Genomic DNA, 22,268 nt, shown 5'->3' with positions numbered 1-22,268 from the left:
GAAAGGGTGACCTCCAGTGCCTGCCTGGCCATTGCTTGCTTCCATGTGGGACCTCGGTTCCCCCGTCTATTCAGTGAGGGGCCCCGGTGACACTCACCCTGTCCCTGAAACCCTCAGGGCCCAGGACAACAAGGACAGTGAGAACTCGGGGTGGCAGGCTCCCCCGTGCGCCCCGTCCTCTCCATCTCCACAGTGCTGTGGCGGGAACTTCCTGGTGCTGCCCTTCCCTCCCCTTTGCCCCTTCCTGTCCTGTCCCGTCCCATCCTCTACCCTCCCCAGGCTGACTTTTCAAAATGCGTGTCAGAGCTGTGTGTCACCCTCCACCTGAAATCCGCCGGTGGCTTCCCACTGCTCTCAGGGTGAAGTCCCAGGTTCTCGCCCGGGCCCACACTCCCGTCCTGGGGGCCCACCTGCCGCCCCACCTCAGCCCTCCCCGCTCCTTCACTCCCTGGGCTTGGCTGCCCTGACCTCTCCGTTCCTGGGGGGTTGAGCCCCCTCCTGCCCCAGGGCGTTCTCCCGGCCTCTGCCCTTCTCCAGAGTGTTCTCCTGCCATCCTGTTTTTGTCTATCTGCCCCTACTCATCTTAGCTCAGGTGACACTTCCTTAGAGAAGCCCTTCCTGATTCCTTTGGACTTGCCAGGTCCCCGTCCAGTGCTCCCAAGGCCCGGGTGTGTTTTCACCTCTATGGTGATGGTCTGGTTTCCATCTTGTCTTTTCCCTTGGTGTGACCGTAGCCCTCCGGAGCCTGGTATGTGGTGGGTGTAAATAGACATTAGTTGAATGAACGAAGGACGTAACTGCATGGCCAGCAGGAAGGCACTTGGCTGTCACCCCTCCCCACTGACCAGCTCTGTCCATCCCTGACCTGGGAGGTGGCTCTGAGGGAGGGACTCACCACACACTCGCGTCCTCGGAAGGCTGCGCCCACTTCAGCTGCTGTGTCCCCCTCCCCAGGCCTGGGAGGCATGGGAGGCTGTCTTGTGTTCCTGGCTCTCTGTTCACAGAAGCCCCCTGGGAGGGGCTCCTGGCCCATCTGCCCCCCTCAGCGGTGCCTTTAGCCCTGGCTCCACTCCACTCTCCCCCCACCCTTCGGGCTCTTGCTCTGGCAGTGCTCCTTCAGCCACTGTGGTATCTGTGGCCACATTTCTCAAAGTAGAGCACTAGGCTGCCAGACCCCCTTGAGAGAGGAAAAAAGAAATCCTTGTTGAACCCCAGGTGGCCTTGGATGTTTTTTTATTATATTTTTATTCAAATATGTGCAAGTATAAGACTAGGTATAATAAACTCCTTATGCTTTATCCCTTGAACAACCATAAAACCAAAACAGAATCACAAGTGGAATAAAAATGATGCTACAAAATAATAAAACTCAGGTAACAGCATTCATTTAATGTGATGGGTGATGTTGTTTCGTTGGCACCAAACTGCTCTCAACATAGACGTGGTCCTCTTATGGGGCAGGTCCTTCTGAGTTCTCTGCACCTGTACCCCAGAGTGCCTCACGGTGATCTCCATTTCCCACCAGCTCACGCCGTTTGGGGCGCTGCAGAGCCCTCCTTTGCCCTTGGTTTGGTGTGAGCGTATCTCTTACCGCCCACGCCCACCTTGCTCTGTGTTCATTACCTGGTGACCATCACGTGGTACCAAAGTCCACGGAAGCCCTGGTACCATGCAGCAGCCTGTGGCTTTAAAGCCATTGTATCCAGGTGACTGAAGATGTGCATCTGATTTTTAGAGAATCATCTCGATGAAAATCCAAATTACATGCCTCCGCCCCTCGCTGGGATTCTGTAAGATCTCAGCTTGAGTAACCATGGTGTAGAGGACACAGCCCGAATTCCCTAGCCTGGCATTCAGGGACCTCCCATCCAGTCCCGCTGGGCCCTCCCACTCTGTCTCTTGCTGCCCTCCCTCCACGTCCCCGACACTGCATTTGTATCATCACCAGAGATCAGGGCACCCTCAGCCCCCATCCCATCTCTGTCCTATCACCCCGATATCTTTCTTCCCAGTACCTCCCACCATCTGCAGTTGTTAATTGACTCCTCCCTGACCCTGACCAGGTCATAAGCTCCACAAGAACAGGGACCCTGTCTGTATCATTTGCAGCTGTCTCCAACATGTAGACTAGAACCTGCCATATAGTAGGTTCTTAGTACATCTTTGAACAACTTACTGTTCCTGGGCTTCCTTATGCCACAGTGCCTTTGCACCTGCGGTTTTGCTTTTTTGGCAGTGCCCACGGCTCTTCTGGACCTGTGAAGTCTCTTCGCCTCTCATGGGCACAGTTGGTTCTCAGTCTTCTGGTCTCCTGTGACCCTTTGTATAGACTGAGAGTGGCCCAGATCCTAGGCGCTAGACTTTACCCGTGATTGGATTTGTCCCCACTTGTAGACAAGAGCCTGGTACATTTCCTTCTGTATCTCTAGTGCCACATCTCCAGGGCGACAGCTCTTCTTTTTTGCAGTGAGTACCTGCTTGGGCCCTTGGTGGTGCCTTCCCCACCCCTGAGGCTGAGTAGGGTCTCTCTCTGCCCAGATAAGGTGTACCTCGGGCCCCCGCGCCTCTTCCAGGAGCTGCAGGACCTGCAGAAGGACCTGGCTGTGGTGGAGCAGATCACCCTCCTTGTCAGCACGCTGCACGGCACCTACCAGGTACCCAGCACCGGCCTCGGCAGGAAAGTGTGGGTGGGCTCCTCTCCCGCCCGGTCCCCCGATGTGCCCTGGCCTCTGGGCTCCCACTAGCAGCGGTACTGTCTGAAGCTCCTGTCGCTACCTGGAAGTCTGGTGGGCGGCCTGCGGTTCGGGTTGAAGCTCTGGTTCGAGTTGAGCAGGGCCCGGCTATGGGCACTTTTTTTTTTTTTTTTCCGTTCTCTGCTCAGTGTCTGGTCTGTCCTGCAGCTCCTTCCCGAGCCTCGTCCCAGGCTGGAGAGGAAGCTGGCTGGGAGGTTGTGTCCCTCTCAAAGGAGGGGTGCCATGGAGGGGGGAAGGTCTGAACCAAGGCCTGGAGCCCGGGAGTCGGCTTCCCCCCACTGCTTGTGGCCGAGGGAGCCGCCCAGGTCGAGCTCCCCCACTGACCCCCGGCTCCTCTCCCCTTGGGGCCCCGACTGCTGTGGGATCTGGGGTGGCTTTCGGGGAGCCAGAGGGCTGTATGGTGACCTCCTTGGCCTCCTTGACCCTAGAACCTGAACATGACCGTGGCTCAAGACTGGTGCCTGGCCCTGCAGAGGCTTATGCGGGTGAAGGAGGAGGAGATCCACTCGGCCAACAAGTGCCGCCTCAGGCTCCTGCTTCCCGGGAAACCTGACAAGTGAGAGGAAGGGGGGCCTTGGAGAGGGGCGTCGGGACCAGCCTGCTTGCCAGCACTGCGGGGGTGGGCGTGGGCGTACACGCATCGTGGGCCGTGCCCGGCAAAGCATTTGACACAGAGCAGGTGCTCGTGGTCAAATGAATGAATGAATGAACGAACGACCTATCTGTACCTGGGGTGAGCCTGTCCTCCGTTAGGCTACTGGGACACCCTGCCAGCGGTCGGTAGACTGTGCAGTCCCCTGGGGCCAGGCCCTGGGTCTGCTCTCACGGGCCCAGCCTCCCCGCAAATGCTCCCGCAGGAGCTCACGCTCGGTCGACCCACAGCTGACGTTTGTGGAATTGACGCAGAGATGGGGAAGGCAATCTGTCTGATCCCCACTCTACAGAGGAGGGAGGCGAGGCTCAGAAGTAGGTGGCAGAGCTGCGTTCTGAGGAGTCTGACTCCGAAGCCTAGGCTGGCGCAGTGAGGGGCTCAGAGCCCAGGTTTTGACCTCTCGGTTGGGCGGGGACAGTGTTACAAGCACAGTGGCTGCAGGGAAGGGGAGACTGGGGCGCTGTGGTCTGAGGCAGGTCCGGGAGCCAGGATGCGAGGCCCAGGACTGGAGTCTGAGGGTCAGCAGCCTGGAACCTTCTGGGTGCTCTCGCACAGTGGCTCACAGTGGCCTGCTGAGCGGCTCTCTCCCCTTCCCTGCGCCCCTTCCTCACCTTCCTGTCCACCTCCCGGGGGCTGGGATGGCTCACGGCGGGGAAATGGGCCCCGGAGAACAATGAAGGGGCTTCCGCTGCTCTAAGGTGAGATGACAGTGTGGTGACAACAGTGACCTCTGGCCACCCCAAGCCTGTACATACTGCCATTCATTCATTTTTTCATTCATTCATGTGTCCGTTCAGGAGACATTTACCAAGAAAGTGCCCTGTGCCAGGTGCTGGGAACAGGCCCGAGTCAGAGGCTCCGGGTCAGGCGTGTGCAGGTGTCTGATGAGGCCTGTGGAGCCCTGACCAGGTGGGGCCCTGGAGGGTCTCTCGAGTCGCAGCCTGCGGAGCGCTAGATCCCCCATGGCCTTGCTAGGCACCCACGCTGGGATGCCTGGGCCGGGCTGGGGGTTGCAGCCTGGTCGCTCGGGGGAGTTACCTGCCCCCTCCCCGGGGCTGTGGTGAGTGGAGGGAGTCCTCCCCCAGGGGGCTGAGGCTTTGCCAGGCCACTGGCCTCTCTGGCCATGCTTTGGTGCTCTGCACAGACCTCGCTCTATCTCCAGGGCTGGTGGTTGGGGGGAAGAGCTGCGTACCTCCCGGGTGAGCCAGGCCCCGTTCCAGCACTCATGCTCCTGCCCTCTCACCGCAGGTCCGGCCGCCCCATCAGCTTCATGGTGGTCTTCATCACCCCCAACCCCCTGAGCAAGATCTCCTGGGTCAACAGGTTGCACTTGGCCAAGATCGGACTCCGTGAGTAAAGCCCCGGGGGTCAGGAGTGCGGAGAGGGGAGGTCTGGGGAGTGTATATGTGAGTCAGAGGGCGTCGTCCAGTCTTGGGGGGCAGGGAGGCTTCTGAGTGGAGGGAGATGGTGCAGCAGAGAAACAACTGGGGCCAGAGGCTCTGCTTCGTGACCTTGGACACGTCACTTCCCCTCTCCGAGCCTCAGTTTCCCCATCTGTAAAATGGTGGGAGTTGACAGAAAGTAAATTAGTAGTTGCCAGGGGCCTGGGAGGAGGAGGGAGTGGAGAGTCACCACTAAAGTTTTTTTTTTGGTGAGAGTGATGAAAATGTTCTCAGATTAGATAGTGGTGATGGTTGCCCAAGTCTGCGAATATACTAGAAACCAGTGAGATGTACTCTTTAAAGGGGTGGGTTTTATGGTAACTGAAGTATATCTCAGTAAAACTGTTACATAGAGAATGATGCAGGTTAGACTAAACGATTCTCAAACAAAGGCCTCTTTATAATTCTTTTCTCCTATGCACCCCCTAATAATAGTACAGATAAATAATGGGTATTTTTATTTATAGAGTGCTTCCTGTGTGGCAAGCATTTTTGTAAGCATTTTACACACATCTCTTTCATTTCACGTTCACAATAACTCTACGAGGAAAGTCTGTTGTGAATCCCTTTGTACAGCTGAGGATTCTGAGGCCCAGAGAGGTGCAGTGGCTTGCCTGAGGTCACACAGCAGGGAGGAGTTCAGAACCTGGGCAGTCGGCTCCCAGAGCCCACTCTCAACCCCTGTCCATTCTGCTTCCTCAAGTTAGTGGGCTTCTGTCTGCCAAACCACATTCATTAAATTATAATTACTTTGTGCTTTTTTTGAATTGGCAAAAGGCCTAGTTTCTTGCCGATCAGGACCATTATTTGCTGTGACCTACTAGAATTCCCATTTGCTGATTCCAGTCAATAGCAGTGATTTCTGGGGTTTTGTTTGTTTTTATTCCTGGCGTGATCTTTATCTACATAAATATGTATTTCCGATAGATTTTAAAACATTTCTGGAAAGGAGTCAGGACCTTCGTCAATGGTTTTCATCAATTAAAAAGCTATTTATTGGGCTTCCCTGGTGGCGCAGTGGTTGAGAGTCCGCCTGCCGATGCAGGGGACACGGGTTCGTGCCCCGGTCCGGGAAGATCCCACATGCCGCGGAGCGGCTGGGCCCGTGAGCCATGGCCGCTGATCCTGCGCGTCCGGAGCCTGTGCTCCGCAATGGGAGAGGCCGCAACAGTGAGAGGCCTGCGTACCGCAAAAAAAAAAACAAAACAAAAAAAACTATTTATTGAATCTCTACAGTAATTTTAGGCATAGGGGAAAAGAACAATGACAAAAACAGAAAGGTCCCTGTTCTCAAGGAACTTACAGTTTATGAGGGGCAGGCAGAGATTTACATGAGGAACAAACAAACAGGGAGGGGTTGGTGCTGTGAGGGGGTAGAGCTGGATGCGTGACTGACACCGAGCCTGGGGGCCGGGACTGCTGTCAAGGAGGGCCTCTGAGGAGGTGACGTCTGAAGCTGTGCAGAGGTCTGGGTAAAGCGATCCAGGCTTTGGAACAGCAAGTGCAAAGGTCCTGAGGTAGCCAGAGTTGGTGAATGGTGGGGGGTGGGGGGAAACAGGTGGAAGTGGGGAGCAGGTTTTCCAGAAAGCCAGGGTGAGTGCGTGGAGCTCTTTCTTGACGCGTGGGGCTGTGGGTTGCAGAGCTGAGAGAACTGGACAGCGGTGTGAACTGATTTCTATTTAAGTGGATCGTTCTGGCTGCTCCTCGGAGAGAGGCATGTGGAGACTGGGGAGGGAAACGGGGAAGAGGCTGTGGCTCTGGAGGAGCCGGCACCAGAGCCTTCTGCTCAGCCAGCCCCTTCTTGGATCGGGTGTTGACATCGCACAATCCTCCGCTGGATGTTTCTGGGCGACCAGGAGGCCTGCGGAGGGTGGAGGAAGGGTTTTAGGTAGAGGCTGCCCTGGCCCTGGCAGAGGGCTTCGGAGATTCCAGCCGAGGAAAGGTTAAGGTGGCCTTCCTGCTGGGCCTCGGGCCACCCGCTCCGCTCTGTCCCCTTCCTGTGGAGCAGTGCATCCAGGGCAAGCTCCCGAGCCCTGTTTGTACACCTGCTAAAGGCAGGTGCATCTCCCGTTTGAAGCCCAGACGCTTTGCCGAGTGGGCCTTGGCGCTGGTGGGAGGGGAGCCTACAGATGTGAGCATCTCTGTTCTTGGAAGGCCCCATGGCCTTCCTGGTTCCCACCCCTGGAGGACCAGGGTTGGGCAGGCCCCAGGCTAATCCCACGCTCCCAGGGACAGGTCCTCGCTGGGCGTGGCCTGGCTGGCTCTCCCCACTGCCTGTGGCTTGGTTAGTTTTCCAGCCTTCATTCCTCACAGTAACACTGACGTGCCACCTTATGACGGATCTGGTTGCGGAGTCCTGAGCGTGGCCCAGGCTGCGTGCCGCCGAACGTGTTCCAACCCTCATCTCTCATCTCCATTAGCCCTCAACCGTCCCAGAGCCAGGGACCTGCCCAAGCCCTTGGCCGGAAGTGGTAGGTCTGCTCTCCAGGAGGGGGACCGAGGGTACTGGCCCAGGAGCCCGACTTGGGTTTTACCCCAGCTGGGTGATCACGGCCACTGCCTGGCCTCCCTGGACCCCGGCGTCTCTCTCTGCAGGATAAGATGCATGCTGAGGTCCCAGCATGTCTGTGGCCATGGCCAGGAGCATCTCCGTGGTGCTGCGAAGTGTGAGAGGGGCCTTGGATTTAAGAAGGAAGAGAAGGGCAGTCCAGACTGTCCGCCGGGGCAGCAGTGGCAGGAAGGGCACGGTGCTGGGACTCAGGAGGCGTTTGGGAGGCAGGCGGGGCGGGAGAAGCAGGGCAGGGCCAGCGCAGGTGGTGGGCTCAGCCCAGCGGCGGTGGGTGGTCTGACCTCAGGCACCGTAAGCGGCAGCTTTTCAACCGTGAGGACGGTGGTCATAACGGGTACTATTCCTTGAGTGCCTGGTGTACACTGGGTACTAAATATAGTCTTTCCAGTGCTCACAACAACTCCAAATGGTTGGAATTATTTCCCCCATTTTCCAGACGAGGCCCCAGGCTAGGAGAGGTTAAGTGCCCAGCCCTGTACCCCGCAGGGCCCTTCTGGCAGAGTCGGCTTCCTGCAGCCGGCGGGTGGTCCTGAGGGTTCAGGGGGTGGGGGGAGCGAGCGGGGACGTGGGCTCCGGCCCTGGAGCTGCTCCCACTGCCCCCTGGAGTACTCTCGAGTTCGGTGGGTGCTGGCAAACAGAGCTGGATGCTAAATAAGCCCCCACTTAACGTCAGTTGGAAACCGCAGCTTTGCCCCTGGTGCCTGTTCTTAATGTCACTTATCCCAAGCGGGCTTTCAATTTCCAGTGGTAACAGCCTTCTCATGTGGTCTCAGCCGCTCTGGTTTTGTGAGGGGAACAATGGCAGTGGCAGATGGGGAACAACAACTCCAGTTTCTTTTAACGTTCCCAGTCGCAGGCAGGGAAGGCACCATCTGAAACCAGAAGGTCAGATCATTAAAGGAACGTATAGTGATAAATTGTCAGGACTTGATGGGCTGTGGGTGTGCGGCGAGAGGAGAGGGATGAGCTCGGGGCGACGTGGTGACGGGCGGGCACGGGGGCTTATCTCCACCCGCTGAGCTCCAGGCTAGCAGGTGGGCTTGACTGCTCTCTCGGGCTCCTGCTCCTGGGGAGGCGAGGGTCTGTGTGACTGTAAGCTCCTTGAGAGCAGGGCCTGACTCTCCAATCTCGATCATCTTTGTTCACTGCCCAGAGCCTTGTCCAAGAGGCAGCGCGGTGGCTGTGATGTGAGCTCCTGCCAAGGAGAAGTGGTGTCCCCCAGGGCGGGTGGGCTTGTCTCGGCTGTCACGGCCAGGCCGCGGGCACTGTGCAAGATGCCCCAGAGGTTAGTTGCTTGGCTCCTGGACCCTGTCTTTGACTCCCCGACCTCCGTTTCCCCAGTGTAGACGGGGATGGGAACTCCGACTTGCCCTGGTGGCTGTGGGATGACGTGCGGGACAGAGCTTTGTAAACTGTGAAGTGCGGCACGCACAGCCGTTCTGTTTTGGTGATGCCCATCCCGTGCCATCGTTGTACTTTCCTTGATGGCCTCTCCTCCTCGGTGGCAGGAACCAGGTTTCATGCGACTCTGTCTCCAGGGCTCAGTGGGGCAGAGGGCCTGACACCAGGGACGCCTCTGGCCCGTTTAGGGAGGGAGCTCCCTGTCCAGCGCCTCCACTGCTTGAGGGGGTGGGGCAGGCACCGGCGCCTCTGTCGGAGCCAGCTGTTCACAAAATAATTTCTGACATTTGCGGATGTCTTCATCTTCTCAAAGAGCCTCCGCACCTGCCCCCGCATTCCGGCTCCTTTCTGCTGTGACCTACACGCAGACCTAAACGGCATTTTTAAAGCCCCTTTATTGCGGTGTGATTGACATACAAAGTGCTGTCCATATTTCAGGAATACAACTTGATGGCTTTGGAGGTAAGCATACCCCTGTGAACTCCATCGCCACAGTCTACGCCATAAACAAACCCACCCTCTGAAAAGCTCCCTCCTGCCCTCTTCCTTATTATTGTTATTTTTTGTGTGTGTGATAAGCCCGCTTAACATAAGATCTATCCTCTTAGCCAATCTTTAAGCATGTCATACAGAATTGTTAGCTATAGGCTGTACAGATAATCTCGAGGATTCACTCACCTTGTAAAAGCAAAGCTTCGTACCCTTGGATTGCTTCCTCCTGTTTCCCCCCCCAGTTGACCATATTTCTGCAGTGTTGCTCTGTGCTGGCCGGGGGTTGGGGGTGGTGGCTGCTCTTGGTGGCCATCATTCCGATTTGACAAATCTGGAAAATGAGGCTCCAGGAAGAGACTGTGTTCATGCCACACAAGGGTGTTGATGGTCTGCTGTGTGTCCAGCGCCATGTGAGGGGTTTGGAGGGTACAGAAGGAGACGGTGTGGAAGGTTTCAGCCGTCAGGGAACGTGGGCGTTGTAGGGGAGCCTCTGGGCACACAAGCACGATGAAACACTCACATGTGCACACGCACGCACGCACATATACATGTGCACTCGCGCACGCGCAGGCGCACACACACACACGGAGGAAAAAAGAGACAAGCCAGTAAAAGAGCTGGAAATTGTGGTCAGGGCCATTACACACACCAGTAGGGGCTGAGACAGAAAGTGATGGAGGTGGGGGATGGGATGATGGTCAGTTAAGGCCTTTCCGAGAAGGTGGAGGCGTAACCTAAGCCTCGCAGAGGAGCAGAGCCAGCCCTGGAGAGAGCTGAGTGCAGCCTTCCAGGCAGAGGGAGCTTTCCGGGCTCGTCCCGTTTAAGTTGCTGAGGAAAGCGTAGCGTGGTGGAGCCTGCAGCCGAGGGATGAGGCTGAGAGGGAAGGAGGGTCCTTGCAGCTCTTGTGGAAGAGTTTGGATTTTATTCTAACTGGTTGGGGACTCAGTAGGCATTTTTAAGCAGGGGACCAACGAGGTCCAGGGGAAGTTTAGCAGGATGGCTCTGGCTGCTGTGGGGAGGACCAACTGTAGGGGGGAGTAGTGAGTACAGAAAGACTGGTCAGGAGGTCCCCATGTGGTGGCGGGGCACCCTTGGGCTGAGCTGACCCTCCCTCCTTGTAGCTGAGTAGATGTGTGTGGTGGGGGGGGAAGGCTGCTGTTGGACCCTTTGATTGGTGACCTCTCCTCCCATCTCCAAAGCTCTAGGCACCGCTCATCTTGATGTCATTGCGTTAAGTGGCCCCTCTCACCTGGGGTGCCCTGTCCAGTGCCTCTGGCTCTTCGGGGCAGAGTACCTCCTCATTGTCTAGTGTCACCATGTCCAGGGTCATTCATGCCCAGGGGTGTCACTGGGGGTCTGATTGCTGGAAGATTGCCTGGTTTAGTGCAAAGAACTCAGCCTGTCAGTCAGACAGACCTAGGTCCGCATGTGGGTTTTGCCATCTAGCCGTGCACGTGACTTACTTAATTGTCAGTCTCATCATCTATAAGGTGAAAATTGTTATTCTGACTGTGCTTGGTTATTGTGAAAACCAGCCAGGGAGCATATGTAAAGCACTCAGAGTGTGCCTGACGCCTGGGCACATACTGGGCGTGTCTGAGCTGCGCCCTGCCCCTGCCGTCATGGGATCCCTGGAGGGCAGGCATCAGATGGAGTATAAAGAATATGGGCTTCTTAGCAGGGAGAGTTCCTCAGGAGAGATGGTGGTTTACTCACTTGCTCACTCGTTCATTCTTTCAATCCGTGTTCGCTGAGCACTTACTATGTGTGGGCAGCGTGCTGGGTGCCAGAGAGATAGTGGCGGACAAGACAACCCAGATCCCTACTGCTTTGAACTTACATTCTACAGACATATAGAGACAGACCGTAAGCAAGGAAACAGAAAACATGATTTTTGATTGTGAAAGCTGTATGGGAAATAAGACAGGGTGTTTAGTGTGGTTTCTGAGAGAAGGGGGCCGTTGTAGCCAGGGTGGTCAGGGAGGACTTCTTGGAGGTGGTGGCGTGTGAGGGAGCCTAGACCCATGTGAAGGAGACTCCACAGAAAATGTGGTTGAGCAGATGCTCTTGAGCGCAGCAGTCTCCAGGTGAGGGTCCAGGGTCCAGGCTTGGCTTGGGCCTGAGCAGCATGTGCACTTCCTTTTTTTTTTTTTTAACTTATAAATTTATTTATTTTTGGCTGCATTGGGTCTGTTGCTGTGCGCAGGCTTTCTCTAGTTGCGGCGAGTGGGGGCTACTCTTTGTTGCGGTGCGCGGGCTTCTCGTTGCGGTGGCTTCGCTTGTTGCGGAACATGGGCTCTAGGCGTGCGGGTTTCAGTAGTTGTGGCTCGTGGGCTCTGGAGCGCAGGCTCAGTAGTTGTGGTGCATGGGCTTAGTAGCTCCACGGCATGTGGGGTCTTCTCGGATCAGGGCTCCAACCCGTGTCCCCTGCATTGGCAGGCGGATTCTTAACCACTGCGCCACCAGGAAAGCCCAGCATGTGCACTTCTAACAGGCTGCCAGGGGCTTCAATGCCAGCTCGACTGGGGGACCTGGAGGCAGGTGACCTCCTAGGTTTCAGGGTAGGTCTTAAAGGGAGCAGGAGAGGGAGTCTTCCTCTTGACCATCGTCATCACAGGTATAAAAGTGTCATGGCTGCGCTGTCACAATCCAAAAACTTCTTGTCCGCCTGCTTGTTTTTGGCCGCCTCCCACCTCTAGAAGATAAGGTCAAGGTAGCAGGGGCCTGGACTGTGCCCAGTGTCTTAATGCCTTTTGAAACCCTGTCACATGTGCTATTTCACTGGATCCTCGCAGCAACTGCAGGATGAAGGCATTTTCATCGTCCCTATTTCATAGGTGAAGAAATCGAGGCTCAGAGTTGGGCGGATTTGCACAAGGCTGCTCAGTGAGAAGGTGGGCAAGCTGGGACTGAAGCCTTAGGTTTCCCGACTCCCAGCCTGGGACCCATGGCTGTGACCGTAGAGTGAGGCTGGATTTCATCTCACTGGGCAGGCGTGGGGCTGGGGGAGCGGCTGGCTGGGTCCGTGGGGCATGCGGGCCAGGCCTCTGGGGCCCGCGGTGGCTTCCTGGGCTTTCAGGAAGTCCTCTTGGTCCTCGCTCTCTGACCAGCTCCTCCCGCCTCCTTCCTCTTGCCGCAGGGGAGGAGAACCAGCCGGGCTGGCTGTGTCCGGACGAGGACAAGAAGAGCAAAGCCCCATTCTGGTGCCCAATCCTGGCCTGCTGCATCCCCGCCTTCTCTTCCCGGGGCCTCAGCCTGCAGGTGAGTGGCACGCATCTTGCTGAGCCCAACATGAAGGTGGCTCCTGGGACAACCAGGGTTTCCATGGGTGCCCAAAGCAGGGGAGGCCTGGCTTCCAGCTTCAGCTTCTAGACTTCTTGCTGACGGAGTTGATCGAGCCTTTTTGTTGTTCTCAGAGTCAGCTTTCCCCCCCAAAAAAAGGGGGCAGATGCCCTCTGTGGGTCATTGAACAGAAAATTCCACCATTTTGAGCTAACAAATAGCAATGATCTCATCAGTTGATGGCGTGACTCCAGCTCAGAAGGTAGACTGTAATAGGCCCACCTGGCCGCGCCAGGCTTTGTGGGTTTCACCCTTTATGATGCTGCCGTGGGGCGTCAGCTTTGGCTCCACAGCCATCATGCCTCTTGGTGCTTTGCTGTCACTGTCTTGTTTTAATATTTATAAGAACCCCATGAATAGATGTTTCTAGATCTGTCTCACAGGTAAGGAAGCTAAGGCTCAGACAGGTGACGTGATTTTTCTAAAGAAAACAACACCACCGGTAAGGATGAGTGAGTTGTAGGAATTGGAACCTTGCTGACTCCAGCACCCCAGGTTGTAACCACAAGGATGTTCACTTCCAATGGCATCTGTCCCCGATGTCCCGGCTGAGCTCACCCCTCCACCTGGAGTCGTTACTGCCCATTCCCCTCCCAAGGAGATGAGGTCATCTGAGCTCCAGGGAGGGGACCTAGGCCCAGGTGAATCCCCAAGAGACAAACCGGGCTGTAGATAGGGGCTCTAAACAGCTAAAATACCCGTGAGATGCCAATTCATTCATTCATCCATTCTGCATATAATTTTTGAGGACCTGCTGTGTGCCAGGCTCTGTGCCAGACACTGGGAATATGGTGGTGACCAAAACATACAAGGTTCCTGCCTACATGTAACTTTCAATCTAGAGGAGAGACAGGTAATACCCCCCCGCCCCGGCAAACAAAAGCAAACAGAAAAGAGTGCTGTGTGTTATAAAGAAAGTAAATCCGATATGATAGATACAGAGATGGGGCCACGGAGTTAGGGGGTCAGAGAGGGCCTCTCAGAGGAGGTGGCATTTAAAGTGAGCCCCGGGGCTTCCCTGGTGGCGCAGTGGTTGAGAGTCTGCCTGCCGATGCAGGGGACGCGGGTTCGTGCCCCGGTCCGGGAGGATCCCACATGCCGCGGAGCGGCTGGGCCCGTGAGCCATGGCCGCTGAGCCTGCGCATCCGGAGCCTGTGCTCCGCAATGGGAGAGGCCACAACGGTGGGAGGCCCGCGTACCACAAAAAAAAAAAAAAAAAAAAAAGTGAGCCCGGAATGGCGAGGAGGATCCAACCCCTTGAGGCCCCAGGGGGAGAATATTTCAAATATTGACAAGACAAGACAGACTGACACAGAAGCCCATGATAGGGGTGGTTGGGGCAGTTGGCATGGCTGTAGCTCAGTGAGCTGGGAGGGGAGGCCCAATGGTGGGTGAGCTGGGCCACACCGGACTCGCAGGCTGGGTCAGGTTTGGATTTCATTCTTGGCAACGGAAAGCCAAGCATGGCTCCAAGCAGGGGACTGGCACGATCTGGTTTATATTTTGGAAGGATCATCTGATCCTTCTGGCTTTTGTGTGGGAGTGAACCATGGGCACGGAGGGAGCCGGGCTGGAGACCAAGAGCCCGGAGCAGAGCTTGGCGCTGGGGTCCTGCTGAGATGGGGTGGGACTTGGTGCAGGTGGAGGCTGGGGAGGAGGCCAGGCTGGAGGCCGGGGTGGGCTAGCGCGAGACGAGTGAGGCACTCATGGTCGAAATAAGTGATATTTTCACACAATACTTAAAAAAAATCAGACCAGCAAACTGTGGCCCTGGTTTGCCGGCTTTTTTTGGTAAATAAAGAGCCAGCATTAGGGTGAGGCAGGGTCAGGTCCTGTCTTTATTTAAACTCTTAGTAATTGTTCACTATGGATTTTTTTTTTTTGCATTTTTATTGTAAACAAATCGTGCTAAAATATTTTCTTGATTGTGTTAAAATATATCTCTGAGTGTTCGGGCCCCGCTGAAGATGTGCCCCTGGGATGAGTGCCCCGCTCTCCTCACCCTGGTCCCGGCCCTGGTGGGCAGACACTGGGGCCGCGCTCTGGGGTAGGAATGGCTGAACTGGTAAGAGATTAGACGGGGGCTGAGGCTGAGGGAGAGGACGGATGAGCTGAGTATCTGGCTTGCGCTCCCGAAAGCTGGTGTCAGCGGCGTGGGCTGCTGTTTCCTGTTCCACAGCCTGATTTAGGGATTCAGTGAGAGAGGCTGGGTCAGGTTCCCAGCACTGAGCTTGACTGGTGGCGGGTGCTCAGTGGACAGTGGCCGTAATAACAACAACAACAATAACAGCAACAGCGATATGACTTAAAGTCCTTTAGTCTTGACAACTTGGGGTCAGGCCCTTCCCAGAGGCTTCTGTGCCAGGTTACGTTCTGGGCATTTCCCAGCGATGAACTCTGATCCCCGCAGCTGCCCTCAGAGGAGGGGCTGCTACTCCTTGCGGCTGAGAGAAGGGATTCAGGAGTGATAACTTGCCCGCTGGGCAAGGAGGGTTTTCTTGCCCCCTGCCCGATCCTGTTCCTTCCCGCCGCTCCCTGGGGCTTGGCTGGCATGTGCCCCAGCGCGATCGCCCCACCAAACAGTCCCGGCCTTTGTAGGACTTCAGTCCTTATTTATTGATAACGGGAGGCTCTTACCTCCTGGGGGTTGCCTGTGGGCCTCGCGGTGAGGACGGTTCAGGTCGCCCCTGCCTGCGGCTCTCCTGGCCCTAGCGCATCCCGTGGAGAAGGACTTCTGGGGTGGGGAATGGATTGTCCCATCTCCCCCCGGGGCCTTGGGCCTCTGGGGAATACAGAATGCGGGCCCATGCCCTGACAGGCCACACGGGGTGGTGGGGTCACAGACAGGCCGCTGCCTCCGGGGCCTCCCTGCAAGAAATGCCCACCTGAGCGGGCAGCCATCTGCCTCCTCTCCCTGGGGGAACTTGGGCCTCAGAGTCTCCTCATGTGAAGCCCATGGGGCTGGGGCCGTGTAGGCTGGAAACGTCCTCAGCCCCCTCCCAGCCCGCTGCCCGACCTCTCCTGAGGAGCACCACCCTCCGCCCCGCCCCCGAGGGATCCAAGGGAGCTGTGAGGGAATCCCCGCGAGTGATGGGCCCGTGGAGCTCCCGAGGGACTTATCAGAGCCTGCATGTCCCCATTTGGGCCCCAAGACACCGTGCCCTCTGCTTGCACCTGCCTCCCACCCCGGACCAGACACATGTGCCCATCGGCTCCGTGCCGGCAGCAGGTGGATTAGGGCCTTGAGCTCCAGGGCCTTGTCCAATTACCGCGAACAGATGTGAGCGTGTGGGTCCCTGCCTACACCTCTCCCCAGGCCCAGTCCCAGGGGTCCAGGACTCGGGCTCCGCGACTGGCCCAACGAGAGCAGCAGCCGAGGCTGTTCTCCCGGAAAGGCTTGTTATTCCAACCCCTCTCCCAGCGTAGATGAGCTCAGACCTCTTGTACTGCCAGCCAGATGGGGGTGTGTGCTGGGTTCTTTCTCTCAAGGGAGCGGGGATGCTGGGCTTGAAGGAAAGAGCATCTCTCCTCTCGGTGCTGAGGATGGCCGGTCCCCATGCTGGGCTGCACCATGGCCTTCAGACTCATCAGGGAATTGCTTGGGGGAGGGAAAGAGCACCCACGGGAGCCACCCTGCCCTGGGTCTGAATCCCAGCTCTGCATGTCCCAGCTGTGTCTTCAGTGCGTAAACTGGGGTGGCCGTGGTGCCTCCCTGATTGGGTCATAGTGAGGGTTAAATGATACGATTCTTGTCAAATGCTTACTGTCTGCTGTGTGCCCTGCCTTCGGAGTTCAAGAATTGGAAGCAAATATTTGAGGACATCTTGGTCCCCAGGAAGGAAAAGTCACTGGTGTCTGTTTTGGGGGGTTTGCGATAGCCTGACTGTCAGGTGTTGGGAGGTTCTTCTTGAACCTGGGCTCCATCTGAGGTGTAAGCCTCTCCCTGGAGGGCAAGGGGGGTGAGAAGGGGAGGGCTCAGTGCAAACCCCTTCTCCCTTGGGCTGAGGTCCAGTTAGAGGCCTGGCTGGGGACAGGGCCTTGGGGAGGGGGTGGGTGCCCACTCTGGGGAGCTTTGACACGCAAGCATCTTGGGGGCCTGGGGGCTGCATCCCAGAGCTGCAGAGGGTCTTGTCGGCAGGCTTGCCTAGGCCTCAGTACACTAGCTAAGTGGGCTCTGTCCCGGCTGTCACCCTCCATCCGCCAGAATTGCTGTTCGTGGGTCCCTGGCTCCTAACTGTGTGTCACAGTGGCTCATGTGGAATAGCCCCTCCCCCATAGTGTTCTGCTGACAGTGTTACTGCTTAGTGAGTGCTCACGCATCCCACAGGAAGTCCTCGTAAGCAGTGGCCACTGCTGGGCTTCATGTCCACCATCTCTAGTCCCCAAGGCCATCCTGACAGGATGTCAAGGTCCCCATGACCATGAAGAACGGGTTTGTGGGGTCACCCAGCTGGTAGCATCCGAGCTGGACTGGAGCCCGCTGGCTGCGTCCAAAGCTGGCCTCCTTTCTACAGCCTGTGCTCTCCTCCGCTCTGTATGGGGCACCTTGATTTTGGGGAGTCGGCTTCCTGGCATGGACAGGACTTCTGGGTCCAGGGCCTTGCCCCTCCAGGGAGCCGTTTGAGTTTTTGCCATTGTCTTGGACCCAGGCTCTGTCGACCGGGCTGACATCCAGCCTGCTGGAGTTGCCATGGAAATGTCTGAGCCAGGGCTGCGGTTGCCCCCTCCCCGTCTGAGAGGACAGGAGCAGCTGCGTGGCAGAAAGGGCCAGGCACCCAGCTGGATGTGGCCCCCCAAGAAGCAAAGTGATGGGGAACAGGGGGCTGAGGGTGCCCAGGAGGCCTGGCATAAGTTGTACCCCAGAGTGCCAAGGTCTCCAGCCTGGCAGTCTGGCCTCTGGGTAGAGTTCAGCCAGAAAGAGCACTGGGCTGGGATTCGGAACTGAATTCCAGCCCCGACTCTGCCATTAACTTGCTGTGTGACCTTGAACCAGTCACATCCCCCCACCCACCAAACTTCAAGTTTGCCAACTCCTAAATGAGGGGGCTGGATGCGGTGACCTCTTTGGGTCCCCTCACCCATGGCCATTAGAGACTTTATTAGAATATTCTAGCAGGGCTGGGATTGGCCGGGCCCTCAGGACCAGCAGAGGGCAGCACCTGCCTGTCAAAAGGTCCAGCGGTGCTGCATTTCTCCTAGGGGCACCTTGGAGCTCTCCCCACTCAGCCTCCTTCTCCTTAAGTCTGGTTGGAGTTTCCAGCAAGGCCCATGAAAGGGCCAGGCCATCTCCTCACATTGCTGTCCTGGCCAGTGTGGACAGGGAGAGACAGACGGGCAGATCTAGCTCAGGAAACAGGCCCCAGAGAGCCACCAGAGGCACGGGGTTTGGGGTAGCAGATGCTCAAGGAAGAAGCGGCTGGTGGTTCTCAGTGACAACCCATTACAGACGGAGCCCCCAGACCGAGGACCCAGCCCTCCGGTCCTGGAGGGGTCGTCTGCAGCGGGGCTCTGTTGACCTGAGGATCCCCCTCCATTGTGCTTCCCTGGGGGATGCACTTACTGTCCCCGTGGCCTCGGGCAATTGCGTGTCTTCCGTGGACCTCATTTTCCCCGTTTGTAAAATATGGGGGGTGGGCATTAGTGGTTTTCAACAAATCTTATCTGGAAGTTGCCTGGTTTGAAAATCCCTCTGCTGGCCCAGAGTTTCATTCAGCCTCCTTTTGGCCAGAAGGTTCTAGGAGAGCGATGGTCAAGTGCGAGTGCATAGGAGCTGCCTGGGGAGGAACCTGCCACCTTTCTGGCTCCACTCTCAGGGGCCTCACTCGGGGCCTGAAAGGGACCCAGGAATCTGCAGGTTTAACAGCCCCTCGGGTGGTTCAGACCAAGGTCTTGCTGTCAAATGTCAGCATCTCAGTCACCTTGACACTTAACCCTGTGTGTGCCGTCTGTCTCTGCAGCTTGGGGCCCTGATCCACAGCCCTGTCAGCTGTCCCCTGCTGGGCTTCTCGGCTGTCAGCACCTCCCTTCCACAGGGCTACCTCTGGGTGAGTAAGCCCCAGGCCCAGCCAGGGATTCTGGCCTCAGGGCATGAGCAGGGAGGGTGGCACCTGGGGTGGGTGCTGGAGAAAGCTGCCTGCCTGTGGCCCCCATTTTCTGCACCTTCATCCAGCAAGGTCTTCCTGGGAACTTCTGTGCCAGGCTCTGTGCTCAGAGTTGGCAGGTGTGACCTCACCAGGGACAACAGAAAACCCTCACAAATAAGGGACAAATAAGCTCACTTATTTGTGAGCTTGGAAGTGGCCTTGGTGCCATGACGGAAATGAACGGGAAGCTGTGTGGAGTATGTGGATGGCAGGGTCTTCACTCCAGGAGTCAGGGGGCAGGGCCGCCCATCTCTCACGGAGATCCCAGCCCACCTTTCTGCCCCTGGGGTTCCTGGCAGAGCCTCCCTCGATTCAAATAGGTGTTCCCCACCCCGCATGCTCCTGGTGTGCAGATGGTGGCCTCCCACAGATTCGCTGAGGTTCCAGCCTCACCACCCCTCTGGGCATCCTCTACTTCCTCTTGCTTATTCCTGTCTCCAGGTACTTAAGCAGGGAAACTCTGGCTCACCCTTCAGAGTTCAGCCCAAATGTCCCTTCTGAGGGTGATTTGTTCTTCACTGTTTCCTCAGTGTCTAGCACATGATGCACCCATCCATCCACCCATCCATCCATTATCCTTCCATCCATCCATCCATCCATCCATCCATTATCCTTCCATCCATCCATCCATCCATCCATCCATCCATTATCCTTCCATCCATCCATCCATCCACCCATCCATCCATTATCCTTCCATCCATCCATCCATCCATCCACCCATCCATCCATTATCCTTCCATCCATCCATCCATCCATCCATTATCCTTCCATCCATCCATCCATCCATCCATCCATCCATTATCCTTCCATCCATCCATCCATCCATCCATCCATCCATTATCCTTCCATCCATCCATCCATCCATCCATCCATCCATTATCCTTCCATCCATCCATCCATCCACCCATCCATCCATTATCCTTCCATCCATCCATCCATCCACCCATCCATCCATTATCCTTCCATCCATCCATCCATCCATCCATCCATCCATCCATTATCCTTCCATCCATCCATCCATCCATCCATCCATCCATCCATCCATTATCCTTCCATCCATCCATCCATCCATCCATCCATCCATCCATTATCCTTCCATCCATCTATCCATCCATCCATCCATTATCCTTCCATCCATCCATCCATCCATCCATCCATCCATTATCCTTCCATCCATCCATCCATCCATCCATCCATCCATCCATCCATTATCCTTCCATCCATCCATCCATCCATCCATCCATCCATCCATCCATCCATCCATTATCCTTCCATCCATCCATCCATCCATCCATCCATCCATTATCCTTCCATCCATCCATCCATCCATCCATCCATCCATCCACTCAGCAAGTATACAATGAGTGCCTGCCATGTGCTAGACACAGAGGTAGAACAGTGAACAGGACAGAGAAGGACATTTTAAAGCGCAGAGTGTATGCTCACTATTTGTTGGTTGAAATTCACCCTGGAGATGAGGAAATAGAAAGCTGACTGGGTATCTAGTCCACCTTAGTTCTTTACCTGATTTCCTTTGGGCCCTGAATTTAACTTGTTGCCATGGCAGCTGGGACCGAGCGACCTTCAGTGACAGCAGGATATGTGTGGGCAGGAGGGGGGACGTTTCTCTTGATACCTAACCCCAGTGGCAAGTAGAAGTTCGGGATGGGTCCCTGGGAGGCAGGGGCTGAGCTCTGCCTCTGCTCTCATGGTTCTCACCTGATGGCCTCTCTGGGTCTCTGCCCCAGGTCGGGGGCGGGCAGGAAGGTGCAGGGGGCCAGGTCGAGATCTTCTCCCTGAACCGGCCCGCGCCCCGCACGGTCAAGTCCTTCCCGCTGGTGGCCCCTGTGCTCTGCATGGAGTACATTCCGGAGCCGGAGGAGGAGGAGAGCAGAGACGGAGACAAGAAGTGCTCGGCTGCTGACGCCTCGGCTGGAGTGCACCCCACCGTCTGCCTCGGGCTCCAGGATGGCAGGTTAGGGGCCTGGGGAGGAGGGGCTGGGAACAGCCTGGGGCAGGGCTAGGCAGGTGCATCGGAGGCTGTCCGTGTAGCTTTGGCTCGTCACCCACCAACATTCTCCACCCCTGGCTGAGAGCAGAAAGGGGGAACCAGGAGCTGCTCGCACTTTAACCAGGACCCTTCAGTGGCTGCTTCATGCAAGCTGGCTCCCTTCCGGGTAGTGTGGTACCGAGGGCAACGCTGACTTCAGTGTCAGCCAGAGCCAGGTTTGGATCTGCTATTTCCTCACGCCATTTAACCGCTCTGAGCCTCAGTTTCCTGTCTGTGAAGTGGGTGTTAGCATCCTTCCATGCAGGGCCGCGGTGAGAGTCCACTAGGACATGGGACATGTGAAGCCTTTAGGTCCCTTCTCTGTAATTGACAGCATCCACCCAGCTATGGCCTCAGTTAGCTTTGCAGGGTGGGTAGGCGTCCTGGGTGTTCTCAGGTTATGAGACCTGCTGGCAGAGGGGGCTCCCCCAGTAAGACCCTCCCGGAGCTGGTGAGTCAGCAATACTTCCTTGCAGCAAGGGGCACTCCCGCCAGAGTTTAGCCTGCTCGAGGGTCCAGCTGTGTGGATGGAGGATGAACATTCATCCCACTTAAATGGAAGGTGAAGATGGTGATGAACAAGACCCTGAGATGGGCTACAGCCCCACGTCCTCCTCATAGCTCCAAGCTTTTCATGCCTGTCCTAGAGTCGGGGGAAGCGGGGAGAGAGGATGTTTCCTGAGCACCTACTGTGTGCTGCTCCTTGAGCCAGGGGCTGTGAGCCTCACAGTAGCCCCACCATGAAGTGTTTCCCACACAAGCAGCTGGGGGAGGAGCTAAAAGCTAACATACGTAGAACCAACTTGGAGACACTAGAGGCTCTGTGATGTCCTGGTCTGGGTCCATGGAACCCAGGGGTCTGGTGAACACTCTTTGCTTTTAATGAGATCAAATTCAAACAACATAAAATTCACCACTTTAACCATTTTAAATCGTATAATTCAGTGGCTTCCAGTACATTCATGATGGGCAACAATCACCACTACATAGTTCTAGAACATTCTCACCACCCCCAAAAGAAACCCTGTGTCAGCCCCCATTCCCTGCCTCAATCCCTGGGAACCACGAGTCCACTTTCCCATTGCTCTGTATTTGTCTCTTCTGCACATTTCAGGCAAACGGAGTCACACAGTGTGTGGCCTCTTGTGCCTGGCTTCTCTCACTCCCCATAACATTTTCAAGGTTCACCCACGTAGCACGTCGGTGCTTCCTTCCTTTTTATGGCCGTGAGGTAGGCATCACGGCCCCGTTTCTTAGAGAGGACTGAGGCTCAGCGGTCCAGGTCAGTCAGCTGGATGGGCCCCATCTGGATTCACCCTCGGGTCTGTGTGACCCTGAAAACTGTTCTCTTAGCCCCTCTATTGTGCTGCACCCAGAGCCCCCTGTTTTCCATGGGCACCATCCTCCAAAGGCCACCCATGGAA

General features: G+C 56.4%; 1 protein-coding gene across 11 annotated transcripts in view; it reads left to right on the top strand.

The window, feature by feature from the left end:
- The window catches only part of ARHGEF10L (Rho guanine nucleotide exchange factor 10 like), a 146,864-nt gene that overhangs the window by 87,790 nt on the left and 36,806 nt on the right, over positions 1 to 22,268 (top strand). For all 11 annotated transcript variants that reach the window (XM_060310461.2, XM_060310476.2, XM_060310467.2 and 8 more), the window contains 6 exons: positions 2,539 to 2,654; positions 3,182 to 3,309; positions 4,654 to 4,754; positions 12,449 to 12,570; positions 18,609 to 18,695; positions 20,543 to 20,769. In XM_060310461.2, the coding sequence (XP_060166444.1) occupies positions 2,539 to 2,654; positions 3,182 to 3,309; positions 4,654 to 4,754; positions 12,449 to 12,570; positions 18,609 to 18,695; positions 20,543 to 20,769 (781 nt within the window). The remainder of the gene's footprint in view (positions 1 to 2,538; positions 2,655 to 3,181; positions 3,310 to 4,653; positions 4,755 to 12,448; positions 12,571 to 18,608; positions 18,696 to 20,542; positions 20,770 to 22,268) is intronic.

Source organism: Globicephala melas, chromosome 1, assembly GCF_963455315.2.
Source record: "Globicephala melas chromosome 1, mGloMel1.2, whole genome shotgun sequence".
In the NCBI taxonomy this organism is placed as follows: Eukaryota; Metazoa; Chordata; class Mammalia; order Artiodactyla; family Delphinidae; genus Globicephala; species Globicephala melas.
Note: the sequence above shows the minus strand (reverse complement) of the source record. Positions and strands in the feature narration are given on the sequence as shown.